This window comes from Ochotona princeps, chromosome 13 (genome assembly GCF_030435755.1).
Source record: "Ochotona princeps isolate mOchPri1 chromosome 13, mOchPri1.hap1, whole genome shotgun sequence".
Lineage (NCBI taxonomy): Eukaryota > Metazoa > Chordata > Mammalia > Lagomorpha > Ochotonidae > Ochotona > Ochotona princeps.
In genome coordinates, this window is record NC_080844.1 from 48,444,817 (window position 1) to 48,472,597 (window position 27,781).

Genomic DNA, 27,781 nt, shown 5'->3' on the forward strand with positions numbered 1-27,781 from the left:
CACCAAGAGGGCAAGAGTGAGCACATAAGAGAACTGACCCCCACCTCCTTTCCCTGACCTGCGGGCACGGAGCTCCGGCTTTCCATGCCAGTCTGTTTTGCTTTCTTGCCTGTTCCCACCAGTTGCAGAGGGCAAAGGTTCGGCCTTGCACCTTTGGTACCATCTGTGTCCCAGCCAATGTCAGTGGAGTGAAACATACACAGGACTCACTCCCCCTGCGTGGCTTTCTGGCACCGGGAGCTTGCCCAGCAGGCTTGCTGTCCAAGCCCTCTTTTGCTTGCAGCATGTGTTCTGGGGGGTGACCACTGGGTGCTGCTGCTCAGCTTTGAGCATTTCCCTACACATACCCCTCAGCTCCAGGGGCCATGCCTTCTGACAGAACCCTTGGGTGGAGCAGATACTGGCCCACCTCTTGGCACCATGGAGCCAGCTGTCTGACTGCCTTTGTCTGGGGAGCAGGAACAAGGCCAGGGGTTAGGGTAAGAACTATTCAGGCATGTCTGGGCCGAACCAGGGGCCTGTGTGCCCTGCTTCCCATCAGGGTTTGTTGGAGGCCCATCAGGACAGGGAGGATGGCTGTGTGGGGTTTCTTGGTGCAGCTGTTGAGGCCAGGGGCCACTTCCACCTCAGGTGACATTTCCTCCCCGTGTACTGGGCCCAGGTGAGACTGGTGGCAGGAATCACCTCCCAAGGGCCTCAGAGAAGCACCCCTTAGTTCACACCAGCCTAGTCCCCCCATACATGTGGGGGAAACAGAGATCCAGGGTGTGAGGGACCCCTCTGGATTACAGGGGCAGCACCCAAGTCCTGGCAGCTGGCTAAAGGCCTACACTTGTACCATGGCATTGCTTTCCTTCCTCTACTCTGCTGACAAGCAAGGCCCCAGGGGAGGGAATGGCAGGCAAGGCCCAGAGCAGAGCAGCACCTGCCCTTGGGGAACAGGCGGAGACAACCATGGTCTCACCGAGCGAGACACGACACAGTCAAGCGTCTCTGGGACACAGGTGGGGAACCAGGGCTGGGACATGGCCCTGCCATAGAGTAAGCTCAGGGATCAAGGAGATCACAGACCTCTCTGGCCCATCTGAGAGGGGTGGTACAATCCACCAGGGTGCCTGTGAATGCTGAGTCTGGACCTGCATCACCGGAGTAGGCAAGAGGGCTCCCAAACCCTACGGCAAGTGTTTCCCAGACTGCACACAGGGCTTCCAGAACTGGGCTCCTGTGTTTGCCTAACACAGAGACCAGAGCTCTTAGGGAAGCTTGGATGGAAGGAAGCCCATCAGTTTTTGTCTACAAGACCTGGGAAACTGAGTTCACCTCTGGGATGCAGGTGCCAACTGGCAGACACAGCTGGGCAGTAGGGGCCCTGGGAGGAGTACCCAGCTCCAAGCTCTCGTGTAGACCTGAGCAGGAAATGCTCCACATGTCACAGGAGAATCCTGAGTGTGGCCGGAAGTCCTATCAGGCCAAAAGCTCACAGAGGCAGGCAGAGGAAGGCACAAGGTGCACAGATGTGCGCAGGCCCACCTTGTTCTCCACCAAGAAGCACAGCCCCACAACACCCGACTCCTGCACTTGCTCTTGGCTCCCTACAGGCTGGCCTGTGGCCCTTCCATGCAATGGACTGCGGCTGGCTCGGCAGCAGGCCTTTCGCCCTCTATCCCTCTATACTTCCACTCTGACCTTGGACCACAGCCTCTTCAAGCTGTGCTCAGAGTCATACCTGCAGCTTACAAGCATGCACAGCGCCGTACCCTTGGGTAAACCAGAGCTCTACCCAGACCAGGACAGCACAAAACAGTGCCTTGACACCTCAGCTGTCCTGAGAAAGCAATGGCAACGGTGTCCTCCCAGGGGTTCCCAGGGCCCTCAGCACACCTGGTGCCTGATCTCCAAGCACTGCCATCGCTGGGGAGAGGCCCTAGCATGTACAGAACACAAACTGGGAGAAGAGGAGGCTGCCACAGGGTCTGGGATAGGTGTGTTTGGTCCTAGAGCAGAGGGATTGGCCAGAAGTGGTTGGCCATGCCTGGTAGGTTCAAGGCTGTGGTCCAGGGGCTGAAAACCAGTGTAGACATAAGAGGAAGGGTGGGGTCCCTACAGTCAGCCAGGTTTCTGCCACTTCAGGGAAGGGTGAATTCAAAGCTAGTGTTTGGATGCTGACTCTGGCTGGGCATGGGGGCAGCAGGGGCAGGGGAAGCTTGGGATGACCTGATGCCAGAGGGCAAGCCTGCCCTCTGGCGCTCAGACACAACTGTCTCAACTGTCCAGACCGACCGTTAGAGAAAAACTTGCTGCTGCCAGCCCATGGAGGCATGAGAGGCCTCAGGAGAGGCAGTCAGGAGCTGGGGGTGGTTCCAATGTCCAGGGCTCAATGGTGCAGTCAGCCCAGAACCAAAGAAAGGCTAATTGCGGGCTTGGCAGCGTGGCCTAGTGGCTAAGGTCCTCGCCTTGATCCCATATGGCTGCTGGTTCTAGTCCCGGCAGCTCCACTTCCTCTCTGTCTCTCCTCCTCTCAGTATATCTGACTTTGTAATAAAAATAAAATAAATCTTTAAAAAAAAAAAAAAAAAAAAAAAAAAAGAAAGGCTAATTGCTGGGCTGGGCCACCAAGCACAGGCCTACCCTGCCTGCATCTGTACCAGGCAGGCAGACTCCGCGTAGAGGCCATCTGCACACCTGCAGCCACACACTCAGCACTCCAACACATGCAGTCCCACAACGGGGCCCAGGAACTTCCTGTGGGCTCCGGTCCACTGTTCCCAGCAGGGAGAGGCCTGGGACTGGAGGCGAGCTTGGGAGTTCACTTCAGTGAGGCAGGAGCCCAGGGGTGGGGGTGGGCAAAGCCCCCTTCAGGAGTTCTCTTGGGTTCAGGAGGCAGCACAGCAGAGAGACTCCGGAGGCAGACAACACGCCCCACCCCCGCTCCCTTCCCCACCAACCTCGTGGCCCGTAGCACCTCACCTTCCCCTGTCTTGGATGTATTGATGTCCGAGTCATCCCGAGTCCCATTCTGCGCCTCCAGGTAGGTGGCAGGGACCCAGCCCTGTTCCTCAGAGGTGCTCACGAACCACCATCCTGCAGAGGGGACAGAGAGAATAGGGCTTTGAGAACCAGGCTGAGGAAGGCCAGGGGCTACAGATAGGCAGGGTGGGGGTAGGCAGAGCAGCAGGGCAGAGGGCCATGCCTGGTCATCAAGAGACCCCAGGCTCCCTGGCGGCGTGAGTTGGGTCCCCTTCACTACCCATAGTGTTGGCCACTTAAGCAAGAGGCTGAAGGGCTTAAGGTTACAATGCCCCTACCAGGTCCTAGCCCTCTAGTCCAGAGGCCCTGAGACCTCTCGCACTGGGTGCATGAGCCCAGGCTGCAACAAGGCCAATAGTGAAGGTTCTTTAGGTTGAGGAGGGAGGAATGCTTGACTTGTACACTGCTAGCAGCTTAAGCCACTGAGCAACCCATGCGCCCAGGGTGGCAGCCAAAGGCCAGTGGACACATCTCCAACATCCAGCAATGCTGCCTAACTGCCAGGGGCTGGGGATGCTGGTTAGAGTGCCAGACACCTGCATTTACTCAACTTGTGGGTGACAAGATGGGACCAGGTGGTTTGTAGCACCAGCAATTCAGGAGGGTTCTGGGTCATTGTTAGAGTACTGAGTAGCCTTGGGAGCCAGCTAAGGAAGCGGGGGAGGCTCACTCTGGAGCCAAGGGAGGCCTGTAGGAGGTGGCTTTTGGCTCCTGGAAAGCCCTGGCTGAGCTCTGCTTGCGCATAGGATGTTCCAGCACTTGCACTGACAATAAGGTTGTTCCTTGCACTCACACCCGTGGGGAAAACTGCCATTGGCTGACACAGTGCGAGGGCTATGTCCATTTCCAAGGCCCAGAGAGATTAACCTTTGTGGGCTAAGGATACTATACTCTTATCTCCACCACAATGCCCAAGAAGTCTCACAAAAATGGCTAGATGGAGGTAGAAGGCCAAAGGCTGCAGCCACAGAAGCTGGCCACTCGGGGAGTGGAGAGGAGGGCACCTGGCCCCAGGTGGATGCCTCCCTCCTCCCTCAGTACCAGGTATGTGTGTACACCCCCGCGTATCCTGCTGATGCTGCCACTGCCTGGGTGGGGCTCCCTTCCCCTCACCCACAGGAACTCACACATCATGATCTACCATGCACAGAGAAGGCAGCCCAGGGCGGCATCACTGAAGCCCAGGTTGGTCACAGCAACTCGGTGGCTAAGAGAGAACGGCTTGGCAGAGTAACACTCAGGACCCTGACTGCCCTTGCCAGGAGGCACCAGTCCCACCTGCTCTTGTCCAGAACCCGGCTGGAGGGCAGGGAGCGGGGCTGCCCCTTGCCAGAGTGTGTATCTCCCCCACTTCCTTCTAGGCTACAGCAGGGGCAGGTACAGCCCATCCCCTCCTGCCTGGACTGTGATGGTTCAGCTCCTGCTCTGACCCAAGTGAGTAGCTCACCAGCGAGGCAGCCTGAGGACCAAGTCAGCAAAATAGCAGTCCAGCTGAGAGTAAAAGCACCAGTGCGAGCAAGTCAGACATGGAGAGTATGAGTCAGCCACGATCTGCGTCATGTCAGCTCCTGGCTCCAGGTGTGCTCAAGCTGGACCATCCTGCTGGTCTTCCCACTTGTCATGAGTCAAAGAACTTTCTGTTCTGTTTACTTCACCCAAAGCTGAGCTTCAGTCATTTGGACACAGAACAACCTTGCTCCTGCTACACCCTTTCCCCATGCCAACAATCACTGAGTCTAGGGAATAAACACCAAGTGGGCACCTGTAAGTGCCTTGGCCCTCCAAGTCACACAAGCCAAGGAGACAAGACACAGATCTTGCTCAAGGCCCTGTCACCCCATTTTTCAGCTCAGAGTCACTCTTAGGTTCCCATGGCACCCAGACTGCTTCTTGCTCTCACTCCTGAAGCCCAGCTCCAGGAGGGCCCAAGTGGTACCCACAACACCAGGAAGTCCTTCTTTCCTGGAGATGGCTCCCCAAGGTGGTCCTGGATCTCACTGTCCGTGGACAGCCCAATGCCATGCTCCAGGGTCTGGTAGCTTGGAGATGTGGGTCATACTGAGGATTCTCCTATACCAAGGTGTCCCTATCACCAGTGCCACCCTCTGGAACAGCCTTCCCTGCTTCTGCTGGTCTGCACTAGATTTCCAACGCTTTCTAGAAGGCAGGCAACTTGAGGGTCTTGTGGATGGCTGGGCTCACTGTCACCTGAGCCTTCTGTCCAATCTGAGCACCAGAGGCCCCCCTTGGCAGGGGCCACTGCGGTGGCAGCCCCCTCCATGGGTGCAGGAAGGTGTGTGGGATGCCCAGTGCAGGTGACTGTGAGGCCTGCCAGGGCATTGCTCTTGCCCCACCTGCCCCGGACCCCAGGACTCGGGCCCCTTCGCTGGGAACGTTGCCTCCATTCCCTTCTGCTTCACTTTCAAGGAAACCTTCCCTATCCATGTTGTTTCCTCCCATGGGGAACTGGGTTCCCTCTCTGATCCATGCCCCCAAGGCCTTGGCACGGAGGGGCGGGGGGGGGAGGGCGAAGGGGGGTGGCAGACATGCCAATAGCTCCTGCCACCTGCGCACCACCAAGGGTACATTCAGGGCTCAGGGAGGTCCTCCCATCTCACAATGTGCCAGAAGCTGCTGGGCCACGTGGGTCACAGGAGCACATCTTTACCCCCAGAAGAGCCAATGTAGAGACCAATGTTCCTGTCATGCGCCCAGGCCTCGGGCTGAGTGTCATCTCCAGGTCCCTGCTGACCTTCTCTGAGAAGGCTAGCCTGGCTCCTGCTCCAGCCCAGGCATGTGCAGGGCGGGGCTGGGTGGCTTCCAGCCTCAGGTCCCACCAGCGTCAGGCCCTGTCAGAGACAACAGCTACAGATAAGAGTGAGCTGCCACTGGCTTGGCTGTGGGCACGTGAGATGAACACTGCTCTGGTAAGCAAGGATGCCCACCTGCCTCCACGCAGACCTCCCAGGAGCCCTGGCAGGAGTCACCCTGCCAGACTTGCCCTCACCCACAGCCACTGGCAGCCTTTCCCAGGTGCCAGCTCTTCAGACGTCAATGGCTGCAAATGGGGTACATGGGGCCTGAACACTGCTCAGTGTTCCTTCCTACAGAGCAGAGAACCTTTGTACTAGGGTAGGAGAAAATTAGGGTGACATAAACATGCCCAGCTATGTGAGGGCAACACACACTTAGGTGGGGACACAGCCCTATTTGTACATGGACGTGTTGCATGTGGGATGGACAGTTGAGGGCACTCAACTTCACCTGCGTCACTCCGCTCCCTCCCTGGAGGTCCCAAACCTTGGCATCTGTGGTCATCCTTCTTCCTTCTGAGACATGTTTGCCAGCCAGGTTTAGGGCCAGGACAGCTAGACTTGGGGCAAGAACCCCCGTTTCTCTTTCCTGCCAACTTTCCTGTTTGGCAGTCTCAGGAAAGGGCCTCAGCCATTCTGAGCCTCTTTCCCTCACCTGGCAAAGGGGGAGAAGGCCCTCTGGGATGCAAGGATTAGGCGAGATGAAGAAGGTGTCCTAGCACATGACAGGTGCCCCCCCAGGCAGGGGCATGACCAGGGCTATTTACATGTCCCCGGGGAAGAGGAGTGCGGACACCAAGCTCTCTTCTCATGTACTCCCAGCCTCCTTTCTTCAAAAGGAAACTCAGTGAGCTTTCACTGAAGGACCTGGGCTTGACTTAACAAGGGGCCACAACTGAGAGGTCAGCTTTAGTTTCTGGGCAGACGACCAAACACCTTTCTTTGTGGGACAAGGCAGGGAACTTGGAGGCAGCAGATGGCAAGCATTCACTCAGGGGTCTGGATTGGCTGAAAGACCTCTTAGCACACACTGCTCATTACTGGGGACGGTGCTACAGGCCCTCTCACCTACATACAGTGTCACCACACAGCAACGAGTCTTCCACACGTGGGGCAGGGAAGAGCGCCTGGCTCACTTCCTTGACCGGGTGGCTCAGGGCAGAGTACAGCAATCCTGAGAGAGGATGCCACACACCCCTGACATGCGGCAGAAGCCACCATCCTGGCCCAGCCTTCAGGGCTACTGCCCAGCCTGAGAAGTCGTCTCAGAAGAGCTCCAAACCTGCCAGCACCCATCCAGGCTGTCTCCTGCTTGCCTTTCCCCTGGTTAGGAGCACATCCCCTTGGTGCCAGAGAGCCAGGACCCGACTATTTCCAGGAGACAAAGTACACCCAGAACGGTGACTGTAGAAGCCAGGTCTGCTTGGTGGGGCTCAGAACAAGCCGGTCCTGGGGCCATGGAAAGTAGAAGGCAGCTCCAGATCTCACCGGCGCCTCTAGCCCAGCACAGCTAGGCGACCTCCAACTTCATCTCAGCTGTGGAGGAAGCCCTCCAACACACACAGTCCTGCAATCTGAGCTAAGTCCCAAAGCCAGACCCTCCATCTGCCCAGCTCAGGCATCAGTGGCCTGGCCCACAGCCTAAGTCCACCTTTAAGTCCAATCCAAGCCCCCCCAATGGGATCCAACTGGTGCCGGCATAGCCAGGGAGAATGGGCAACAGAGAAACAGAGTCTGGGGGTCCCCTGTAATACACAGGGGATCTGAACCTGGCTGATGGTGGGCGGGAAACCACAGGCACTCTGGCCACTGCTGTCCCCAGGGTGTGCAGGCCACAATGGTCTCCTTAAGGAGAGAAGGTAATGGACTCATTAGGGTCAGAGTGAGGCCAATTGCATACATACAGGGTGCTAATAAAGTCCACTGAGGTCACAGCTCAGCCTGGTACAAAGCCAGGACCCCTGCTCCCTCCCCTGACCCATGGTTTCTCTCTGCCTCCCGACCTTTCCCACCCTCATGGTCCACAGATGCCTCATGGCCCTCTTTTTGCAGAAGAGACTCTGGCTTGGACCCCAGCTTCACTGCTCACCAGGCAGGATGATTGGGTTCACGGCCACAGCAACCCTGCGGGATTGCATTAACCACTTCTGGAGACATGGCTGCGCCAGCTGTCTAACAAGCATGTGGATATGTACAATGGACAACACATACAGGATCGGGTCCTGTCCCCTCAGCCCCTGGGGAAAAGTGCTTGGCAGGGGCTTGATCACACACTGGCCCCTGAGGCCAGCAGCAGCAGGCTGGGCCTCCCCCATCCAGCATGTTTGGGGTGGGGGACTCTGGGAAAGACATGACTCCAAGCCCTCCTCCACCCCCTGGCCTGGCACAGCTGACTATTGCCACTACGGGTTCTGGGAGCCAGAGGTTGGGAGCCATGCCCACTCCCAACCCCAGGACCCACACCAAGCACCCTGATCTGCCATCACCAATGCCTCCACTCCGGCCCAGGCCTTGTTCTCCCTGGAAAGCTACCACATCTGAGCATCCCTTGAGCAGCTATTGAAGAGGGAATATGGTGCGAATTTGAAGAGTCCCCAACAGGGCTTTGGTGGGGCAAGGGGGTGTTGTTGAGAGGAGGGACCAAAGGGGACCTGACCCTGGCACACAGGTCACCAGCAGTGGCTCTGGGCAGGGCCCCAAGGGTTTGCTTCTGCCCTAGCCCCCACTTTGACCCCTTCCTATGACTTTGGGTCTAAGGCTTGCTAACCTTCAAGGGGCCAGAGGAGCTGGAAACATGGGCTGTCCATAGCACGTGGTGCCTTTAAGAACAGCGAAAGGCCGTTCTTCCCCTGGCCAGGCCTCCCCTGGTCAGAAAGCTCTGTCACTTGGGCCTCTTGCCAAGACATATTCCAGCTCACAGCATGTGACCTCCACAGTCCAAAGCAAACATGAGTGGGCGAGGTTCCCCAGCCCTCCTATGGGTACCTGCATAGCTCCTGTCCCTTGCCTTCCCGCCCTGTTCCTCTGGCCTGACCCCTGGCACCCACCCCACCACCATCCCTCCCCCAGAGGGGGCTCTGAGGCCACCAAAGCCCCAGAACCCTCCCCAGGCGCCTGGGGCCTGGATTCCAAGACCATTAGCACAGGCAGCTACGTCACCATCTGGAAGGCTCCATGGAGTCCGTGGCAAGCAGACAGCAAGAACTGCACGGCTGCCACTCCTCTACCCCCAACCCCAGTTCAGGCTGCCCTCCTCCCTGGATGGCTGAAGGAGTTCAAGGCTAGGCTGGGGTAGAGCCAAGCCTGCAGGGTGTGGGTGAGTCTGGGCAGGTAGGAGTCACAGACAAGGTGTGCAGTAGGTGGATTGGCTAAGGAGCGTTTGTAAGGCAGAGCAGGGACCACCACCAAATGACAGGGACAGGAGGTGAGCAGGTTAAAGGGAGGATCAGGTGGGCACACTCAGACGAGTGTTAGTTTCGGCAGAGCTCCAGCAGCAAACACCAAAGCCAATGTTGAAGGGCAAATTGTGGGGAATTCTTGGGAATCCTCACCCCCGCCACCATGACTGACTTCAAGACTTGGCAGGGAGGGCCTCAGGGAGACTTGCTGCCATCTCCATCATGTGGCCCTATGGGTCTGCTCCTGAACCTGGCAGAGAGGAGGGGCAGGACCAAGAGGAGCTGACAGGGTGGCACGGCAGAGCAGCAAAGGGACTCAATGTGTAGCAGCCCCCCCCACAAAGTGCTCCTAGCATGAGAATGCACGTGGCACATGCTGATGGGTGACCTGCATGGTCTGCGCCCAGGACACAGTGAGGACAGTGGTGGTGCAGGGTGTGATGCCTGCCAAGGGTACTGCACACATGTAGGGAATAGACTGAGTCATCATGGGAGAACCTTCCAGAAGAATTAGAATTGGACCTCAGACAACCCAGAGAGCAGAGGGAAAAGTGATGTAGGGAGAGAAGAGCAGCAGTGAAGGCAAAATGCTAGGAATCCACATGGCCCCGGCCACTTCGAGCCATGGATTTTTCTGGATGGGAATGAGAGGTGGCTTCCTTCATAGCCACTGTCCTCTGTATGCCCCATGATAGAGGGGAGCATGGAATGCTTAGCCTATGGTCCTATTCAGATAGAAGGTGGCACAGGAAGGAGATCTGAAAAAGCCAATGCTGAGCAGGCAGGTGCAAACCCTGCCCACAGTGTGAGGGTGAAGCAGTGGAGCTGATGGAGCAGTGGGAGTCATGGATGCAGCAGTCCAGAGGTGTGGCCTCCATGAACTGGGTCAGGAAGGTCCCAGTGTCAGATGTGGAGCTGTGGGAAAACGCCAAGGGGAACACATCTCCCTGGCCAGAGATGGGAGTCTTAACCAGGGCACAGCTGTGGGCAGGCTGGGGCAGTAGGTGGGGCCTGCTGGATCCCCACCCACAGCTCCACTTGTGTGTTTGAAGAAGGGGTGCTGGGACTGGACACACTGACCACCTGGGTGCTCGCTCAGCCGCTGCAAGCAAAGGTCCCAAAGCCACCTGACATCAAGCATGGTTGTCACCAGCAGCCTTGGAAAGTAGACAGGAACAAGGCCAGGGCACACACAGTGGGCAGAGGCCTCGACTTGCAAAGAAATCCCAGATAAAGAAATCCAGAGATCGGCAGCCACAATGCTGGTCTTGATCACATAAAACAGAGTTCCCGAGGGCTGTATGTGCCAATCAAGGTGGCACTGGCCGGACAAGAGGATGTACCTTGGGGCTCCAGGATGCCCCAGAACCAAGACCTACAGGCGTTGGGTCTCCCCTGGACCCCCAGGCCTGTGCTGCCACATGTACAGGGGGTGTGGCACCTGACTGAGCACAACCCAGATAGGTGGTCCCACTGGGAACTTGTGACTTAATTACCCTGAGATTAGGGCAGGCCTGTGTTGGAGTCACCATCTCCTTTAGCAAAAGCTGTGACAGCGTAGGGGGCTGCAAAGAATATGAGGCCTGTGAGGATGGTACTGACAAGTCTAATCTGAGGAGATGCAAACCAAAGGCAGGAAGGAAGTGGCTCTGAAAAGTGATCTTACAATCTACCACCTATGCTTGTGGGAGTGAATGAAGGGGGCACAGCTAATGCTTGTATAAAAAAAAAAAAAGCCCTGGGTGTGAGCTGGAAGTGTCTGGCTGGTTTGGGTTGTGTGGTCATGGCTTACCTGGCGGTGATGGTGGGTGGTGGGGAGCAACGTGCTTAGCTCCTCAAGTTTTATCCGACAGATGAGCCCCCAAGGCCCTTACCTGTCTCTTCCTTTCACCAAAGGCCACCAAGCAGCCCTGAGTCTCCCCCCTACCCAAGAGAAAGTCAAGAGGTGGAATTCTGGCCCCTAACTGCTAGGTTACCTCTCCTCTGAGTGCACAAGGCCAGGCAAGGCAGGCGCGCTCAGACCCTAAGGGTTGCCTAGCACAAGGCTTCACCCACAGGCTCTACCAGGCAGGATCAACATTTTCAAAACCTCAAGTATTTCAACACCGTACTTGTCCTTGAACTACTTGTACTGATGTTCACAAAAGATACAGATTGACAAAGCAATCCATCATTTCCAAAAACTTCAGTGAAGTCAATGAAATCCTTTGCAGCTGACACCTAAAGTGTTCTTCAGGTCACCACCAGGAATAAATAACAGGGACCACCAGATCCAGCCACAGAAATGCATGTGAGAACCATGCCATGTGCTCTCTCCAAGCTGCACCACCGTGACCGGTTCCTACCATGAAGGAGTTCGCTGGAGAGGGATGCCAGCCAAACATCAACTGGAATAAATGAGAAGGCTCAGGAGTGAGCTGGAGCTGAAGCCAGGCACCCTGCACCCTCCCCTGTCCTCCCCTCACTGACACCACTGTGTCCGAAGTGAGCACTCAGCCCCATCTCTGCCCGGCTTGCATCTTTCATGTACCACAGTGACGGGTGAGCTTTCTAGGAAACACACTGGACCAGTCCTTGGAGATGGTCAAAGAGGCCAAGGACACAAAACCAAGCAATAAGCAGGGTAGGCTCCACTGTGTCTATGAATGCCACATCCCTGGGTTTAAGAATCACACATCGGAAATATCTGCGGGTGGGGGTGGGGGGAAGGAATGCAGCCTATCTTGAGCAAGAACAGATTTCTTGTTACTGGCATTGTGGCATTGTAGATTAAGCCTCCACCACATTCAATGTGGGGCATTTGGTGTGAGATCTGGCTGTTCCACTTCTGATCCAGCTCCCTGCTAATGCACCTGGGAAGGCAGCGAAAGATGGCCCAAACCCTTGGACCCCTGCACCCATGTGGAAAACTGCACTTCCAGGGCTCTGTGGAGAGACCAGGTAGGAATAGAGAGCCTCAGGCCTGGCACAGTGGACTAGCAGTTAAAGTCCTCTTCTTGAATGTGCCGGGATCCCATATGGGTGCCGGTTCTAATCCCAGCAGCTCCACTTCCCATCCAGCTCCCTGCTTGTGGCCTGGGAAAGCAGTAGAGGATGACCCAAAGCCTTGGGACCCTGCACCTGTGTGGGAGACCCGGAAGAGGTTCCTGGTTCCTGGCTTAGGATCAGCGCAGCACTGGCCATTGCCGTCGCTTGGGGAGTGAACCAATGGACGGAAGATCTTCCTCTCTGTCTCTCCTCCTCTCTGTATATCTGACTTTGCAATAAAAATAAAATAAATCTTAAAAAAAAAAAAACAAAGGAATAGAGAGCCTTGCACAGCACACCGGCTGCTCTACGTGGATCTGCAGCTGGTAAGCAGAGCCAGTGCCACGCCTACAGTTGTCACTGGCCCCTCAAAATATGGCGGTCACTCTCATCTTTTCAAGCTGCTCCCTGGAGAGCCTGAGAGCATGCCTACTTTCCCACTTTCCTCCCTTTGCTAAAAACAGAAACATCCCAGTCCTAGAACTGAGTGAATTTCAACTTAAAGTTGTGGGCTAGCAGCCATTCCCCGCTCCTGCCTCAGGTCAGCCCTTTGCCAATCAGGCAAAAATAAAACAGGGACAATTTCAACTTTAAAGACCAGCTCCATAAACAAAACAAACCTACTCGGCAATTTGTCTGGGGCATCCCTCCCTCCAAACGTTCCTTATTCCATCTCTGGGGAATTTTAAATAGAGGGCTTGAAAAAATCCCATACCGCCTGACGTCAGCAGCCCCCAGCCACGTGGATTCTTCCACGCAGTGTGGGGAGCAGCCACCATGAGTGCCCATGCTTTTCCAGGCTCCTTTCCCAATTGGAATCTAGGAGCCACTGGTGTCACCCTAGCGGACCACTTGGAGTTCTTTAACTCTGTCTTCGCCAGACCTTAAGTTATAGCAAGTCATGGAACCCAGCTAACACTCTTGAGTCACTCCTGTCCTAGCATTTGCCCGATTTAAACTGGCGTTACTTAAAATAAACAATGTTCCTATTCTACACTGAATAGAAAAGCAGGACCCATTGGCAAAAATAGGACAAAAGTGGACAGATGTAGAACAATCAAACAGCAATGCCACGACTTCCAGCAAGACCTAAGGCAACAAGAGCCTGGGTCAGACTTTTCTCCTGGTCAAAAGGACACATGACATTGGCCAGTGCAACACAAGACCCCTAGTGGAGACCTTCCCCTCGATCCACTGAGGAACAGAAGCAAACCGCCTTCTTGTGAAGCATGTGCTTCAACCACACGCAATGTGGCCACAAGTGAAGAACCTGTGGCCAGCCCCGTGGTCCAAAGCCCAGCTGAGACATGAGTAAGCTTTGAGGGCATGTGCCAATGCTGCACCTCCCTCGGACCCCGTTTCCTCTGAAGGATGGAAGCAGAGACACGTGCCCTACTTGCACCCATAGGGTGTACTCAGAGACAGCAGCTGGGCAAGATGACTGCAAAGCCCCAGGTGGGCAGAGGGGGCACCAAGGCCATGGAGTTCTGGAACCTGGCAAATTCCAAATGCTCCCTCCGTGTAACCTGCTGCCTGCTCCAGCCCTCCCAGCCTGCTAGAGGCAAGGACCCAAGGACCAGGACACCCCGTGATAGGCGTCATTCAGTTTGATTTTCAAATATGGGGTCCCTTGCACAGACATGGGAACTCAGCATAATGGCCAGCAGCTGGCCACCAAGAGGCTCCCAGGGGACCATGGGACCAGAGCACTCACTTTTTGTGGGGCCTGGAGGAAAATGACCACAATCTGTCTTGCTTTTTGACACCCAGCAGGGCTTAGAAGTGCCCAAATGTGTCGGTCTCTGATTCATCACCTTATCATGCCCTGCCTTTCGAAGTCATCATCTCTGTGATGTTGCTGTGACTACTCCAGGCACCATCTGGTTTCCTACCCTCAGTCCTACCCCTAGCATCCTGACCTCAGGTGGGGGCTGGTCATCGTCCCAGCCAGATCAAGAGCTCTGTGAGCAAGAAGGCCATACCTGGCTCTTCTTCGCGTCCTGTTGAGCCCCGACCTGGCTCCATGCTTGGGATAATAAAGGAGGTGCCCAGGGAGCGGCTGCTGTGGCCACCCCAGGCCCTCCTGCCACTAGCCTCATCCTCATCGTTTCTCTGGGCCTCGTCATTGTTCCCTTGCCCGGTGCTCCACCACCTGAAACACAGCAGCCTCAGCTTACTCAGGGGATCTACCTACAGAGAGACCTGAACAGAGAGGGAAGCCACTCATCTCAGGCCTGACAGCTTGAACGTACCTGCAGGCTGTGGGTATACCTGCCAACATGGGTCTTCCCAAGTTGGCCTTTCCCTTTACAGGAATTGAAGCCTCAGCAAGTTTCTGCAAGCAGGTCTACTCCCACGGACAGGTCCCCAGCCTAGGGGAGTGCAGAGATGCCGCTGGAAGCCTTCTCCCACACCGTCTGAGGTCACCCCACAAGCCTCCACCAGGGGAGGACCTCTCAGGACCCTGGAATGGGCAGCCCCAAAGACCCACCCCTGCACTGCCCTCTAGGCTACACCAAAAACAGGTCTCTCGGAGTGGCAGTGCAGTAACCAAGAGTGTACAGGAAAGAACCAGGGATGAGCCTCAGCCTGCTAACCTTGTGAAGTGGATCTCGGGATCAAGGCTACACGGGGCAGAGGAAAGCTGGCACCCAGTGCTCAGGGGTGCACTTGTTTCTGATGTTGTCCTGTCTCAGAACTCCCTGGTCCTACAGGAGCCACCCTGAGGCCTCAGCTGGATTTGTGGTGTGCTAACAATGAATTCTCCACGCTTTCTCCTGCTCCAAGTCCCTTCTCATCTCTTCTGGATCCCCAAAGCCAAGTTCAGATCCTACTACCAGAACATGAGAAGACCACACTCGGGCCTGGTTCCTTAGTGATTGGTCTGGCAGTGATGACATCCATGAGCCCTAAGGAGTGACACTGCTCTTCTTCACCCCCAGGGGAGGGGCGTGCAGAGGTACCTGCTCGCCTTACCAGCTGCCAGCAACCAAGTCCCTTCAGCTGAATCACGCCAGCTAGCCATCTGCTTCCCCTCCTGCCTCTTGGCTCCAAGGAGATTAGGACTGTGACTTCCTGTTGTCCTCACGTCACCGAAGCTGGGGATTCAGCGGATGAACTAACGTTTGCTCCCTGGCTCTGACCACTCTCACTTGTGTGCTTGGTTCTGGCCTCCTCAGCTCTGTGCAAGGCCCAGCCTCTGATCGACCTCCTCACATGTTCATGGGATGGCCCTGGTGCCCACAGGCAGAGATGCAGCAGGTGAAACAAAGACCTGGGTGACAGTGACCTCTGTACCCCCACCTTGGCTCCAAGGGAGCCATGTACCAGCTCTGGGGCCCTTGGCAAGACATTCCATTCTGGAAGCAGTCCTGGGGCAAGGGAGTCTGGATGGTAGCATGACATGAGCATCCTCCTTTTTTGAAACATGCCTTGGCAGCAAGACCCCAGATACCACCAGCCCAGTCCTAGCCTTTGGGGTTCCAATGTCAGTCTCCAGAAGTGAGCAATATCCCATCATTACCTCCAAGGCCTCTCTCTATCCCCAACTCGAACCAGTCCCTCTGACTGGAACACGGACAACACCCTCCCTGCTTGCTCTAGCTTGGTCACCCTGTCCAAATTCCTGCCTGACCTGGCTCAGGCTCTACCCAGGCCCCACCCCCAGAGCCAGCTGCCTCTAGAACGGAGTTACTCCCCAGGAGACACACCCCACAGTGCCAGTGCCCTGGGGAAGCAGGGTTAAGGTGCCTGAGCAGGAAGGAGGTGATCTGAGCCATGCTTGTCCAGGAGTGGCTGTGTGGGTAGGAGGCAAGTTACCTGTGTTGGACAGGTAACTTCACTAGCTGGTCACCATCTGCTCCAATGTCCTAACCACTGCCTCTTCTGCACCTACCAACTTCTACCCCGCCCCCTCACAGACACGATGTGAGGGCATGGGACACTCACATATACCTGTTGTCAGGGCACCGCACAGACACTTGGCTGGGAGACCAGGCAGAGGTGAGGATGTTCCAGGCAGACAAGAGAGAATTCAGGGAAATGGACTTCATCCGCTCAGCCCAAGGAGCGATACGAACAAACACCAGATTGACCAAGACCCTCGCAGGCAAAGCCTGATGTCCCTGGTCTGCCCATGAATGTGATGGAGGAGCACTGTGCCAAGTGACAATGTCTAAAGCACCAAGTGGGCATCTGGATTGGCAGGAGCCCTGCCAGGGTCTGGGGTATAGGACATTAGGGGCCCCCTGATACTGGCCGCCTCACACTGGGGCCTTGCTTTCAGACAGAGCCCTGGCTCCCACAGATCTTGTTTCACTTGAGCAGGCAGTGGGGGGGGGAGTGGGGAAGGCGGGGAGGGGTGCGCCAGGAAAGCTGCATTCCTCCCGGTGGAGCCAGCCGAGCTGTCTCAAGCCCTGCCTGGGGTTGTAAGCGATCCCAGCCTGTTCGTGATTAGGCCCTGTTGCTGGCTTTCTGGCAGGGTGGCCTGGAACCCCTGCAGCCCAGCTGAGGAGAGACACCCTCGCTCCCTTGGATAATCTTGTCCTCATGTGACACGACCAGAGGCATCCCTCAGCCTCTTGTGCTCAGCAATTCTCCACGGCAACTCTTCAAAACATTATTTCCAGAAGGGGGGAAGGAGCCACCCCCAAGCCCCCAGCCATGAAATTCCATGCCACTCATAATTCCCTCTGTCCCCAGCAATGTCCTGGAAAACAGACATACTGGCTGCCCCCGGAGATGATGCAAATTAAAGGAGAGGGAACTGACCCCTCCTTGGTCCACACTGCCCTTTGATAGAGGGGTGGACGTGTGCATGTACACACACACACACACACACACACACACACACACACACACAACCCTTTTGCTGACATAGTTCACAAGTGGCGCCGGACTGCTCAAGGCTGTTTCTCAGCTGTTCTTCCTCCGAAATTTTAATCTGCAAAGCATCTACCCTCACAGAGCCCATCGCAAAGGTGTCCAAGAGCTCACGATCCTCTGATCATAATTACAAACTCAGCATCATGCAGCCAGTGACCCATTTGGTGGCCAGGGAGAGCTAGAGGAAGGCTTGCCAACATGGTCAAGTTCCCCTTGCCCACTCCACTGGAGCTGAGACAGGCTTGTTTTTGCAGTCCCAGGGGACAGGACAGAAACTTCAGACCTCTAAAGTTGCCCAGCTTGGCAATACTGCCATGATCAAGGAGAAAAGTGACCATGACATCTGGCCATCCTCCATATTGCAAACAAGGAAACTAAGTACTTACAGTGATAACACAAGCTTGTTAGAGGTTTCCAGGTGACTGGAGGCCAAGTTCAGTTGCCTGGATTGACCAAGACCTTCATAGGCAGCGCGTGGTGTCCCTTCTGCTCATCCATGTGACAGCCTGAGTACTGTGCCAAGTAGCAATCCCTTGATCCAATGCCTTAGGCAAGGTGTGGGCAACAGGACTGGCAAGAAGGCCTGCCTGGGCATGCAAGGGCACCTGGCCAGGCCACATGTGGGAGAAGCCCAGGATCTACACTGTGGGGATGCCAGGACTGGAACCCTGGCCACACCTGCATGCCGCCCCATTGCAGCAACTCAGAATCCTGCCACACCACACAAACGAGAAAGACAAAACGTCCAGAAACCCCAGGACTGGACGCCTGGGTACATTCAACAGTGGCCTCAACCCTCCCAGGTGAAAGGGAGGAACAAAAGGGGGTGTGGGGAAACTCAGCATCCATCTGCGCCAGGCCTGCCTCCCCGCCCTCCAAGAGCACACCTCTTCCTCCTAGCCTCACTCCTGCCCCTCTCATCCATTGGGGGAATCTCCCATTGGGTCCTCAAAGCTAATAAACTCATCTAGCAGGGGCATGTAAGGAACCTTGGGGCTGGGGAAGCAATGGCAGCTATAACGTGGTGCAGGGCTGTCCCTGCTGTGCCTGGCTCCAGGCTCTGCAAGGCGCTCAGTACCCACGGTTGCAGGAGAGCCTCTCACCTGCTCTCTCCCCAGCACACACTCACCACTCCCTGGGCTTGAGGCAGCCACCTGGGCAGCAGCTGCCACCAGCTCTGACACATCTAGGGCCTTCTGGGGGCCCTCCAACAGGCCCCTCCCACTTGTTCCCTCACTGGGAACACCACCAGCCTTGTAAGTCTCCTGGTGCCTGTCCCTTGTTCAAGAAATCCTCTCCCACCACCCAGCCACCAGCAGCACCCATGTGCAACCCTTGTCCTCTGCGACACCTGCAAGTGCCCAGCGTCAGTATCTGGCTTACTGCAGATGGGCTTCTACCCACAGGAAGAGCAACAGCCCTGCTGTCACCTTCAGCAAAATTAAGACGGGGTCGGCTGCAGCCCAGCATATGCTCTGTGTACCTGGGAGGAGGCAAATGCAGTGGGGGCTGGAGCCCTGACCAGCACCACTGAGGCTCAGGTTCAGCTCCAGCTCCACTCTCACACCCTCAGCCCTGCCAGCAAGGAGCCTGGGTGCAGACCCCCCCAGCTGACACCATCCAGAGCCAGTCACACACTGGGGAAGCCCAAGACAGGAACATCCCGCAGGGTCCACATGCTCCTACTTCCCTCTGAGATTCCCTGACAGGATCCCTGTCCTGCAGCCCAGCGGAGGCTGTGAGGAATGGCCTCTGTTTCATGCTCTGCATCCTGGGACACAACAAAACACTTTTGTGGGGGCAGGGTGTGTGGGTGGCCTGGCACAATGGCCCACTGGCTAAATCCTCATCTTGAATGCCCAGGATTCCATATGACACCAGTTTGTATCTTAGCTGCCCCACTTCCCATCCAGCACTCTGCTTGTGGCATGGGAAAGCAGTTGAGGATGGACCAATGCCTGGCACCCAGCACCCACGTGGAAAATCCACAGGAAACTCCTGGTTCCAGATCAGCTCAGCTCCAGCTGTTGCAGCCACTTGGAGAGTGAACCAGTGGATGGAAGATCTTTCTCTGTCTTTCCTCTCTGAAATCTGCCTTTCCAGTAAATAATAAATCAATCTTAAAAAAAAAAAAAAAAAGCATCTTGTGGTTTGGTTTCCTCGGGAGGAAGAGCCTCCATGCAAGCCCCCAGGTCTCCCAACACTGGACACACACACTGGACCCCAGGGTTTGACATTGAGGCCCCAGCTCCCAGCCAGCCAGTCCCCCAGGAGAGCCACTTTCCCTCTCTGGCCTTGCCAGCCAGCTCCCTTTACAGCCTGCCCCTGGCATCCCTGCTCGGAGTCTGGCTTTCTCTCACTTCCTGTGCTGCTCCTGGGCCACTTCCCCACAGTCCAGTCTAATCAGAGCATCAGTGAGGACAATGACTTGGAGCAGGAGCCTGAGCAGTGCCCAGTGAAAGAGGGCTGAGCCAAGACAATGAAAGAAAACAAAAGAAAACAAAAAACAAACAAACAAACAAAAAAAACAAAAGCCCAGCCCCAAATGTCACACAGCAAATTGCAAATGCAGAGGGACAGGTATCTGGGCAATACAAGATTTCTTGGGGTCCCATAATTTGGCTCCTGGACTGGAGAGTCCCCCATTCTGACCAATGGCTCCCCCAAATTTTGTCAGGCACATGAATTTGCTGGGTGGCCTTGGCTGGTGCCCCACCATAAGGCTGGGATTCAAGGTCTCTGGTAACCCAGAGGATGAGGTCATGGAATCTGGATGAGGGTGGTTAGCGCGGGTCCTGCTGACAACTACCAGGGCGGTTGCTGAAAGCCAGCGCGAGGGGTGTAATATCACACGGCCACAGAGACGCTAAGGAAGGACAAGGAGGGGCACTTTCTCTACCCCAAGTCCCCGAGGTCCTGCCAAATTACACTCCCCACAAGCTCTTTCCTTACACTTTGCTAAAATCAGTTATGTAAGGGGGGGGCAACTGTGTGTGGGGAACTCTTTCCTTGCACGTCAGCCGGAGGCTGCAACCTGCCACTTCCACGGGGGACAGAGGCTGAGACGAGCAAGTGAGTACATGTGTTGGGCAGGGTGATGATCTCCAGGGTTGCCGCCCTTGCTCACCAGGCACCTGTGCCAAGGCAGGGCTGGATCGGGGCTTCACAACACCAACATCAGGTCGCAGTGACCAATTACTCTACCTGTGCAACCCAAGCAGGGTGCTGGAATGACAGGGGGTGTCCCTGTGTTGGCAGCTCTACCCAGCAGCCTGGTGCCCAGTTCCAGGCTGGTGGCTGGCAGTGTCCTGGGGAACCTCTCTGGCAAAGGACCCTAGCGCAAGCAAAGAGCTATTCCAGGCCATCCCTGTCCCTGGCACACCTCCTCTGCCATCCTCCTCTGTGCAGGTAGGATCCAGGAGGCCAGTCCAGTGACTTCCCCCAGCCTCTATCTTCCTGTCAGGCCAGTTGTCAAACTGCTGCCTAGCTTCCATTTCCTCTTGCCCTGGGCACTCAGATGCCTACTCTGCCATCTGTCTCACATTCCACTTTCTGCCCAGCTACACCCTTGCATTCTCCAAGGCCTGGTTTAACGATGCCTCTTCCTCTGAATAGCCCTCCTATCTATACCAGGTTCACCTGTGATGATCTGAGGGGGGGGGGCAGGCACTGCAGCTCGGCACCACACCACAGAGCTACAGTGGAAGGTACAGCCTGGCTAGGCATGTCACTGGTAGGCCTCCCCCTTCTCAACCTAGCATGAAGGCCTCTACTCCCATGAGAATACTACTGTTGGGTGACCACGAGACCCTGACTTCTGCCTGCAGCCCTCTTTTTTGCCCAAGGTTGACATAGAGACCCATCCTCCATACCCATACCTTATGCCAGCTTGGTGCAGCGTCCTTGCAAATAACCCAGTGCAGCCCACTGCCTGGCTTGGTGAGGAAATGGAGGTGAGGAGGGGAGGAAATGGGCTCACCCACCAGGTGACCCAGACCAGTGGTCCCAGGATTGCTGGCACACATGGAGCATTCAGTGTGCTCCAAGTCCTGCACTAAGCACTGGATGCTGTGGAATCAACATCCACCAGCACCAGAGCTGTGAGTAATGTGAGATCCATTTCACAGGCCCAAACGTTGATGCCTAGAGGACCCAAGAAACTGGCCCAGGGTCTTCCTCTCTTACTGAGCCAGCGAATTAAGATGAAAAGCAGCCTGCGGCGCCCTCTCTGCCAGATCATTCTGAGCTTGCTTTCAACAGTGCTTGCCTTCAACAGCACCTCTTCCCTGGGTGTGAGCAGAGCTGGTTCTGAATCCTTCAGCCCAGCTCTGCAACATGGACAACAGTGGCAGGCCAGACATAGTCTGGGACCAGGAGGAACCTTGGAGTGGACAAACCAGTTAGCAGGAAAACACAGTGGCCTGCACTGAGAGAGCTAGCAGAGAACAATGTTCCCAGATGGTTGGGGCAAGACTTTGGTAGCACTGACCCCATCTCTGTGGGGAGGAGGGAAAATGCAGAGTACTTTTTGCGACTCAAGCTCTTAAAAGGCTGCTGTGGAGAGCAGAATAGGAATCCATTTATCTGGGCCCCGTGCAATGACTCAGTGGCTAAATCCTCACCTTGCATATGGCAGGATCCTATGTGGGTGCCGGTTCGTGTCCCAACTGCTCCACTTCCCATCCAACTCCCTGGTTGTAGCCTGGGAAAGCAGTAGAGAATGTCCCAGTGCCTCGGGACCCTGCACCTGCACGGGAGACCCAGAAGCAACTCTTGGCTCCTGGCTTCAGATCAGCTCAGCTCTGGCCATTGTGGCCGTTGTGGCCACTTGGGGATTGAACCAGTGGACAGAAGACCTTTCTGTCTCTCCTTCTCTCTATAGTACATTTGACTTTCCAGTTTAAAAAAAATCCTTTTAGGCATCCACTTATACCTAGTGCAGATTGCAAGCAGCATGCCTTTCTGCTGACAGCCTGTCCTGTCTGTGCTAGAACATGGTTTCTAGCAGCAGGGTAGCCTGAAGTCTGAGATAGCTATGCAGGGGGTGTGTGTGTGTGTGCGCGCGGGGGGTTCCTTGGTAAGCACTAAGCAAAAGACACAGAAGACACAGCTCCATCTGGCATCCACACAGGACAAGAGGCAGTCTATACCACCACCCTAGCTTGCCCATGCCCCTGCCAAGAACCAGGTTCCCAGTCTCAGCCTCAAGATCCCACAGCTGCCGTTTGCTTTGCTCCCTCTCAGATTTGCTGAGATTTTCCTGTATCCTTCCACTGACTTCTTGGGCATGTCTGAATGAGTTTCAGTCCTCTGTTGGCAACCCCGTTAGGAATAAAGTGCTGACACTGGAGGGGAACGAAGATTCGCAAACTCTCTCCAAGGCTCCCTGTTCTCACTGGCCAGGCAAAGGGACGAGCCACAGGAGCTCGGCAGTCCTGGCTTCCAAGGAGGTCCGAGAATTCCCAGTGCACCACGCCGGTGCCAGGAAGCAGAGACGCGGAGAGAAAGCTGAGGCAGGGAAAACTCTGCTGACTCATCTCCCTGCTTCCTTCCCTGGCCTGCAGTCCTGCGGAGGAGGGACCCACTCTGGAAGGCTGGAGGAGAAACCAGAACGACAGAACCCCAGCATCGCTGCTCAGCCCAGACCGGGGACCAAATGGGGCCCATGGGAGGGTGCAGTGGATGTGGCCTCAGAGGTATAACAATGTCCTATAAGGGCGGCATCTCAGGCACCACTGCCTATGCCAAGGGCAGGGGGGTTCCCACAGACAGAACTAGAGGGCTACTGCCTATACCCACCTCACAAGTGATCCTGTGGCACAACCAGGCAAGCTTTTCCAGAGTTGGGCCCCAAGGTTGCTACCCAACCAATAATGCCTTCCTTGAAGCCACGTGGGACTGGCTCTGGGTGTCTTGACTCCTGCCCTTTGGCTGCCCCCCAGGGGCTCATCCTCCATGCTCAGAAGTCACACACCCCAGCCCCAACTGCTACCCATGGGAATTCCTGCCACACTAGAGCACAGCGACACAGGGACATCCATGGTCATCCAACCATGAGTTGGTAAGGGAGGACCTTCAGATTCCGAGTTGCTCAGGCAGGTAGTTCAGCCACAAGAGGGCCAAAGTACCTCCATTGGGTGGAGCTGTCCTCCATCCTACTGCTTTCACAGAAGGAGCACACAGCCTGGCAGCTGCTGCCTTCCTCACTCAGAGCCTAGTGCCCACAAATGCCCATGTACCACTTGTGGCAGTAAGCGCAGCCAGAGGGCTCTGATGAACAGGCAAAGCCAGGGATGGCTGTAGCCCTCCACACATACACACCTTACTTGAGCTATGCCCAGCCAAGTGAGAAGGCACCCAGTGGGCGAGATCAGGCCCCAAAGATAGGGGACAGCCCTGCCTGGGGCTGTGGCCCCACACAGCCAGTGGAAATGCCAACACGCCCGCCACCATACCATCCCAGGTCAAAGGCATCACAATTGGGCCTTTGTTTCAGAGTTCAAAAGCCTCACTCACCACTCCCTCCAAAGCCAGCATGCAGGCTGCATGCCCCGCCCCGCCTCCCCTCCCCCCATGCCGGGGCCTCCAGCTTCCTCGAGCAGGGGCACCACCTTCCTGGAGATGCACAGCTTGGGCCCCCTTGTCTTTCTCCACTCTGCTTCAGCCAGAGCACATGCCAGGATGGTTGGTGACTGATGGCAACAGACAAGGCAACAGGGGACATAGCATTCCAGTCCCCAAGAGCAACTGGGCAGCTGAGCTGCCTGCCATCTGTGCCTGGGACAAAGGCAGCAAGCTAGTGGAAAGGTGGAAAAGGCGTGTTCAGCGAGTGTCTCCCCAGTCAATACCCAAGGCCCAGTGAGTCACCTGGCCATGCTGGGGTGTACACAACTGCCGGGGGTAGCAGGCATCTGCTCCAGGCCCTACTTCTAAGCAACTCCCCACCCCCTCCCACCACACACTTATAGAGGGGCTAACTGAGGCTCAGAGGAGGCAAGGAATTTGAAGCCACCTAGCCAGCAGGTGGGCAGGTTGAATCGTACTTCTAGGAACAGCAGCTCCCTTGCAGGGTCTGTGGACAAGACAGCCACTATAGGACATGAGGGGTTTTACTTAGCCAGCCAGTCAGCCACCAGACCTCCTGGGACAGCTGGTGTCTCCACACCCAACACGGGCTTGGTCCTGGATAGGACCAAATGTTCCACGGTCATGAATGTGAAGTGGGAAGGGCACATGAGCCCCTGGGGAGCATGGAACCTTGAACTTGAAGTCTACTGTGTGTCACGATAGCCAAATGTGTGTGTGCCCTTGGGACAGCAGGACCTGGCTGTGCTGCCCACCACTTTGCTGACGACTCCTGGCACAAGGGGCTGATCTCTCTGCAAAGGGGCCAGGAGCCAGGAGGGCCATGGGTGAGGCCTGGGGTCACACAGCATAGTCGTGCTCCAGGAAACATGTTCCAGAGCCCCTGCTTCCCTTAGATGCCCCCTGAGATCTTGTGAGCATCCCTACAGCTATAAGGCATCTTCAAAAAGCTCATGGAAAATGCGTAATTACAAGCAACTATGCACACATTTTAAATTTATTTGTTCCCCAAATTAACTCCTTTATCTGAAATGCAAAGAGAGAAACTGAGGCATAGAGAAATGTATCTATGGGTTCACTGTCCAAATGCCTGTAACAGCTGAAGCCAGAAGCCCAGATGTCAATTGAGAGGTGCCCACGTGGCTGGCAGGGCTCAGACCCCCTGGCCCATCACCAATGCCTCCCAGGTTGCACATTAGCAGGAAGTTGGATGCAAATATGGGCATTGGGTACCGGACATGGTATCCCATGGGGCATCATAACCCATGTACCAAATTCTCCCACCTTCCAAGGTATTGGTTAGTTCTCTTTCCGCCATAAACTTCTACACCCTGTTGTTCACCGCTTAAGCTGGGGGTGGGCGGATGGCAGCCAGGATCCCAGCAATGTCCCAGCTCTGCTTTTCACCAGGCAAGCTGTTTCCCCCTCCATCTTTCTGGGTCTTAGTTATCCTGTCTACAAAATGAGCACAGGAGTACTTCAAACACCAGAAGAAAACACAATGGGGGTGGGGCAAAGCCAGGCAAACAGACCCCTCCCCTCTGGGCAGGTCCACCAGTCAGATCAAGAAAGTTCCTGGTACAGAGACTTCCCTGCAGCAAACTGAAACCAAAACCAAACACCTCACCCCAGACAGACTCCAGGTGTAAGCATTGCCTAGCCACGTCCTATTCCTAGCCTTTACGAGTTGCACCTCAGGGCTGCAACCCAGCCCCCTCTCCATGAACACCTGCTGCCAAGGACAGCAGGTGACTTGGGTCTGCACTATTAGAACCTTATCCTCACCAAACCTCTGGGCAGCATGGGCACAGCCCCTGTGACAGGGACCCTGCTGGCACAGGATCTGGCTTCACCTCTCCCAGGCTGGGTCTCCTCCCAGGCCCCAGAGGGCCTCAAGCTCAGCAGGGGGCAGTCAGCTCACTGCCCAGTCCCTTCCAGCTCCCACAGGCCCGGTCCCTGCTTGGACAACCTGCCAGGGAAACTGGGCCCCCCTGGGCCCCATGGTGATGTTAGGGCCCACCTTCCCCACACCAGTTGGTCAGGTCTTCTCCTGACCCTGCCTGGAACCTGGCTTGGAATCTGGCCCCACCAGGGATAGGCTGGGCACCCTTGAGCCGGGGCTGGACACTGCTACCACAGCTTCACATTAACACAAGCCAGTTAATTACACCGCATGTTGGGGAGACATTCTTCCAGCACCAGGCAGTGTTGGCCTGCGGCCCAGACCAACGTGGAAAAACTTCAGCCGGCAGAGCCCTCTCCTGCCAGATGGAAATAACGTATAGCTGTGGAGGGGGAGGAGGCAAGGAACAAAAACCAGCCCTGGTGAGGCGGCAGGCAGCGTGTCCTCCCACCCCCAAGCAATTGGCCATGGCTACAGGGGCCGCCAACTCACCGCTCTCATTCTTCTCGATGACGTCCACCACCTCCCCGGCCTGGAGGCTCAGCTCTGAGTTCTCCTGCTTCTTATAGTTGGACACAACCACATACTGTTCCAGGATCATGGGCTCGGCGTTGCTGTCGGCACCTGGCGGGGGCAGAAAGCACGCGGTGAGCCAGCGGCCGGCCATGGCCCCGCGGCCGGGGCGCCCCCTGTCCATTGGCCTCGGGGGAGGCTGCTCGGTCGCCAGTGCTGCTCCGAGGGACGGCCCGAAGCCAGGGCTTGCGGCTCACCGGGCCCCAAGGACAGGCCATATAGCAAGGCCCCACACCGGGGGGACATGGGGAGCCAGGGGACGGGGAAAAGGGAGGGGAGCAGAGACACAGAGATGGAGACAGAGGCCAAGGAGACTTGGGGAAGGGGACCTCTGCCGCGAGGAGGTGCTAGCAGTCACAGCCCCGCATGGGGCAGAGCCTGGGGCCGACGACGTGGGCTCTCCGGATGCCCGGGCCAGCCGGGGCAGGCTGACTGGGCCGTGAGCGAGCCCGTGGGCGGCTCATGAGGGCTGAGGCCAGAGCACAGTAGAGAGGAGGAGGAGGAGGAGGAAAGGCCGGGAGGAGGCCCCTGGGAGGCCGGAGAGCGAGGGCAGCTGTGCACCCGGCGGGCGGGTGGAGGGGAGAGCAGAGCGGGAGAGCAAGCTCCCGCAGCCCGGCCCGGCAAGCAGTCCGAGGGTTTGAGGCCGCCAATCGCAGGGGTTTGCTCGCAACCCTTAAATAGAAACACATGAGACCCGTCGAATGGGGAGCCAGGGGTGGAGGCAGCCCAGGGGGGAGGGCCCAGACTGTTTACTTGAAATCCAAGAAGAACGTCCTAGCCCGGCCCACCCCCTGCCGACTGTTCCTCAAGTTCGGCTCTGTCCCTGCCCCCTGCACCCCTCCCTGGCCCCCTCGGGTCGGCAGCACTCTAAGGTACTGCCTTCCCCGGCCCCCTGGGAAGGACATGCTTGAGGGATGGGTGTCAGGCTGGCTTGATCAGCCCTGTTTCCACAGGGTTTGGGTGGGCTTGGCGGCTGCCGGCAATCACACAAACTCCAGTGGCTCCCAGCTGCTTCGGCCCACCTCAAGGGAGCTTAGGGGAGCCCAAGGAGTCCAAAATAGGGGTGCAGCAGGAACAGGACAGGCGGCCCCAGGCTCCCAGAGCTAGCACGATGTTGGAAAGTGGTTAGTCAGGGTGGCCAGCTCAGCTTCCTTGCTGAGTGGTGCTGGGCATGGCTGAACACGCTTCCCTGGTCGTCAACTGCTGCCATCATTAAGGGTGAAGGAGAAGTTACTCAAAACATTATAAACCCTGCTAGGAGCTAAACAGGTTCCACAAGCCACAGACCCTGGAGTCACCTCCTTAGGAAGGCCTCTCAGACCACCCCAACTGCTTATGCACTTTTTCCTTTTTCTAGTGCACTTTGTGAGCTAGCTAGCTAGCTGAATGTCAATCACCACAAAGGCGGGGGGTGGGGGGGGCGCAACACCACTAGTCAGGACTTAGGAATGGCTGAGGGTCTCCAAGCTTCCACGTGGTCCCTTGAGGGCCTTGACCCGCAGCCACATCCCCTATATGCTTGATTCTGATTCAAGTACTGGGAACATTTACGGCCCCATTTCATCCTCACT

General features: G+C 56.4%; 2 protein-coding genes across 8 annotated transcripts in view; one reads left to right on the forward strand and one right to left on the reverse strand.

Annotated features, from left to right (window-relative positions):
* NEURL1 (neuralized E3 ubiquitin protein ligase 1) overlaps positions 1–4,793 on the forward strand; it is an 87,904-nt gene extending 83,111 nt beyond the window's left edge. For all 4 annotated transcript variants that reach the window (XR_009246542.1, XR_009246543.1, XR_009246541.1 and 1 more), the window contains 2 exons: positions 4,147–4,212; positions 4,389–4,793. The gene's annotated coding sequence lies outside the window, so the exon portion shown is untranslated. The remainder of the gene's footprint in view (positions 1–4,146; positions 4,213–4,388) is intronic.
* The window catches only part of SH3PXD2A (SH3 and PX domains 2A), a 199,755-nt gene that overhangs the window by 15,851 nt on the left and 156,123 nt on the right, over positions 1–27,781 (reverse strand). For all 4 annotated transcript variants that reach the window (XM_058671921.1, XM_058671919.1, XM_058671920.1 and 1 more), the window contains 2 exons: positions 26,130–26,261; positions 2,968–3,081 (listed from right to left, as the gene is read on the reverse strand). In XM_058671921.1, the coding sequence (XP_058527904.1) occupies positions 2,968–3,081; positions 26,130–26,261 (246 nt within the window). The remainder of the gene's footprint in view (positions 1–2,967; positions 3,082–26,129; positions 26,262–27,781) is intronic.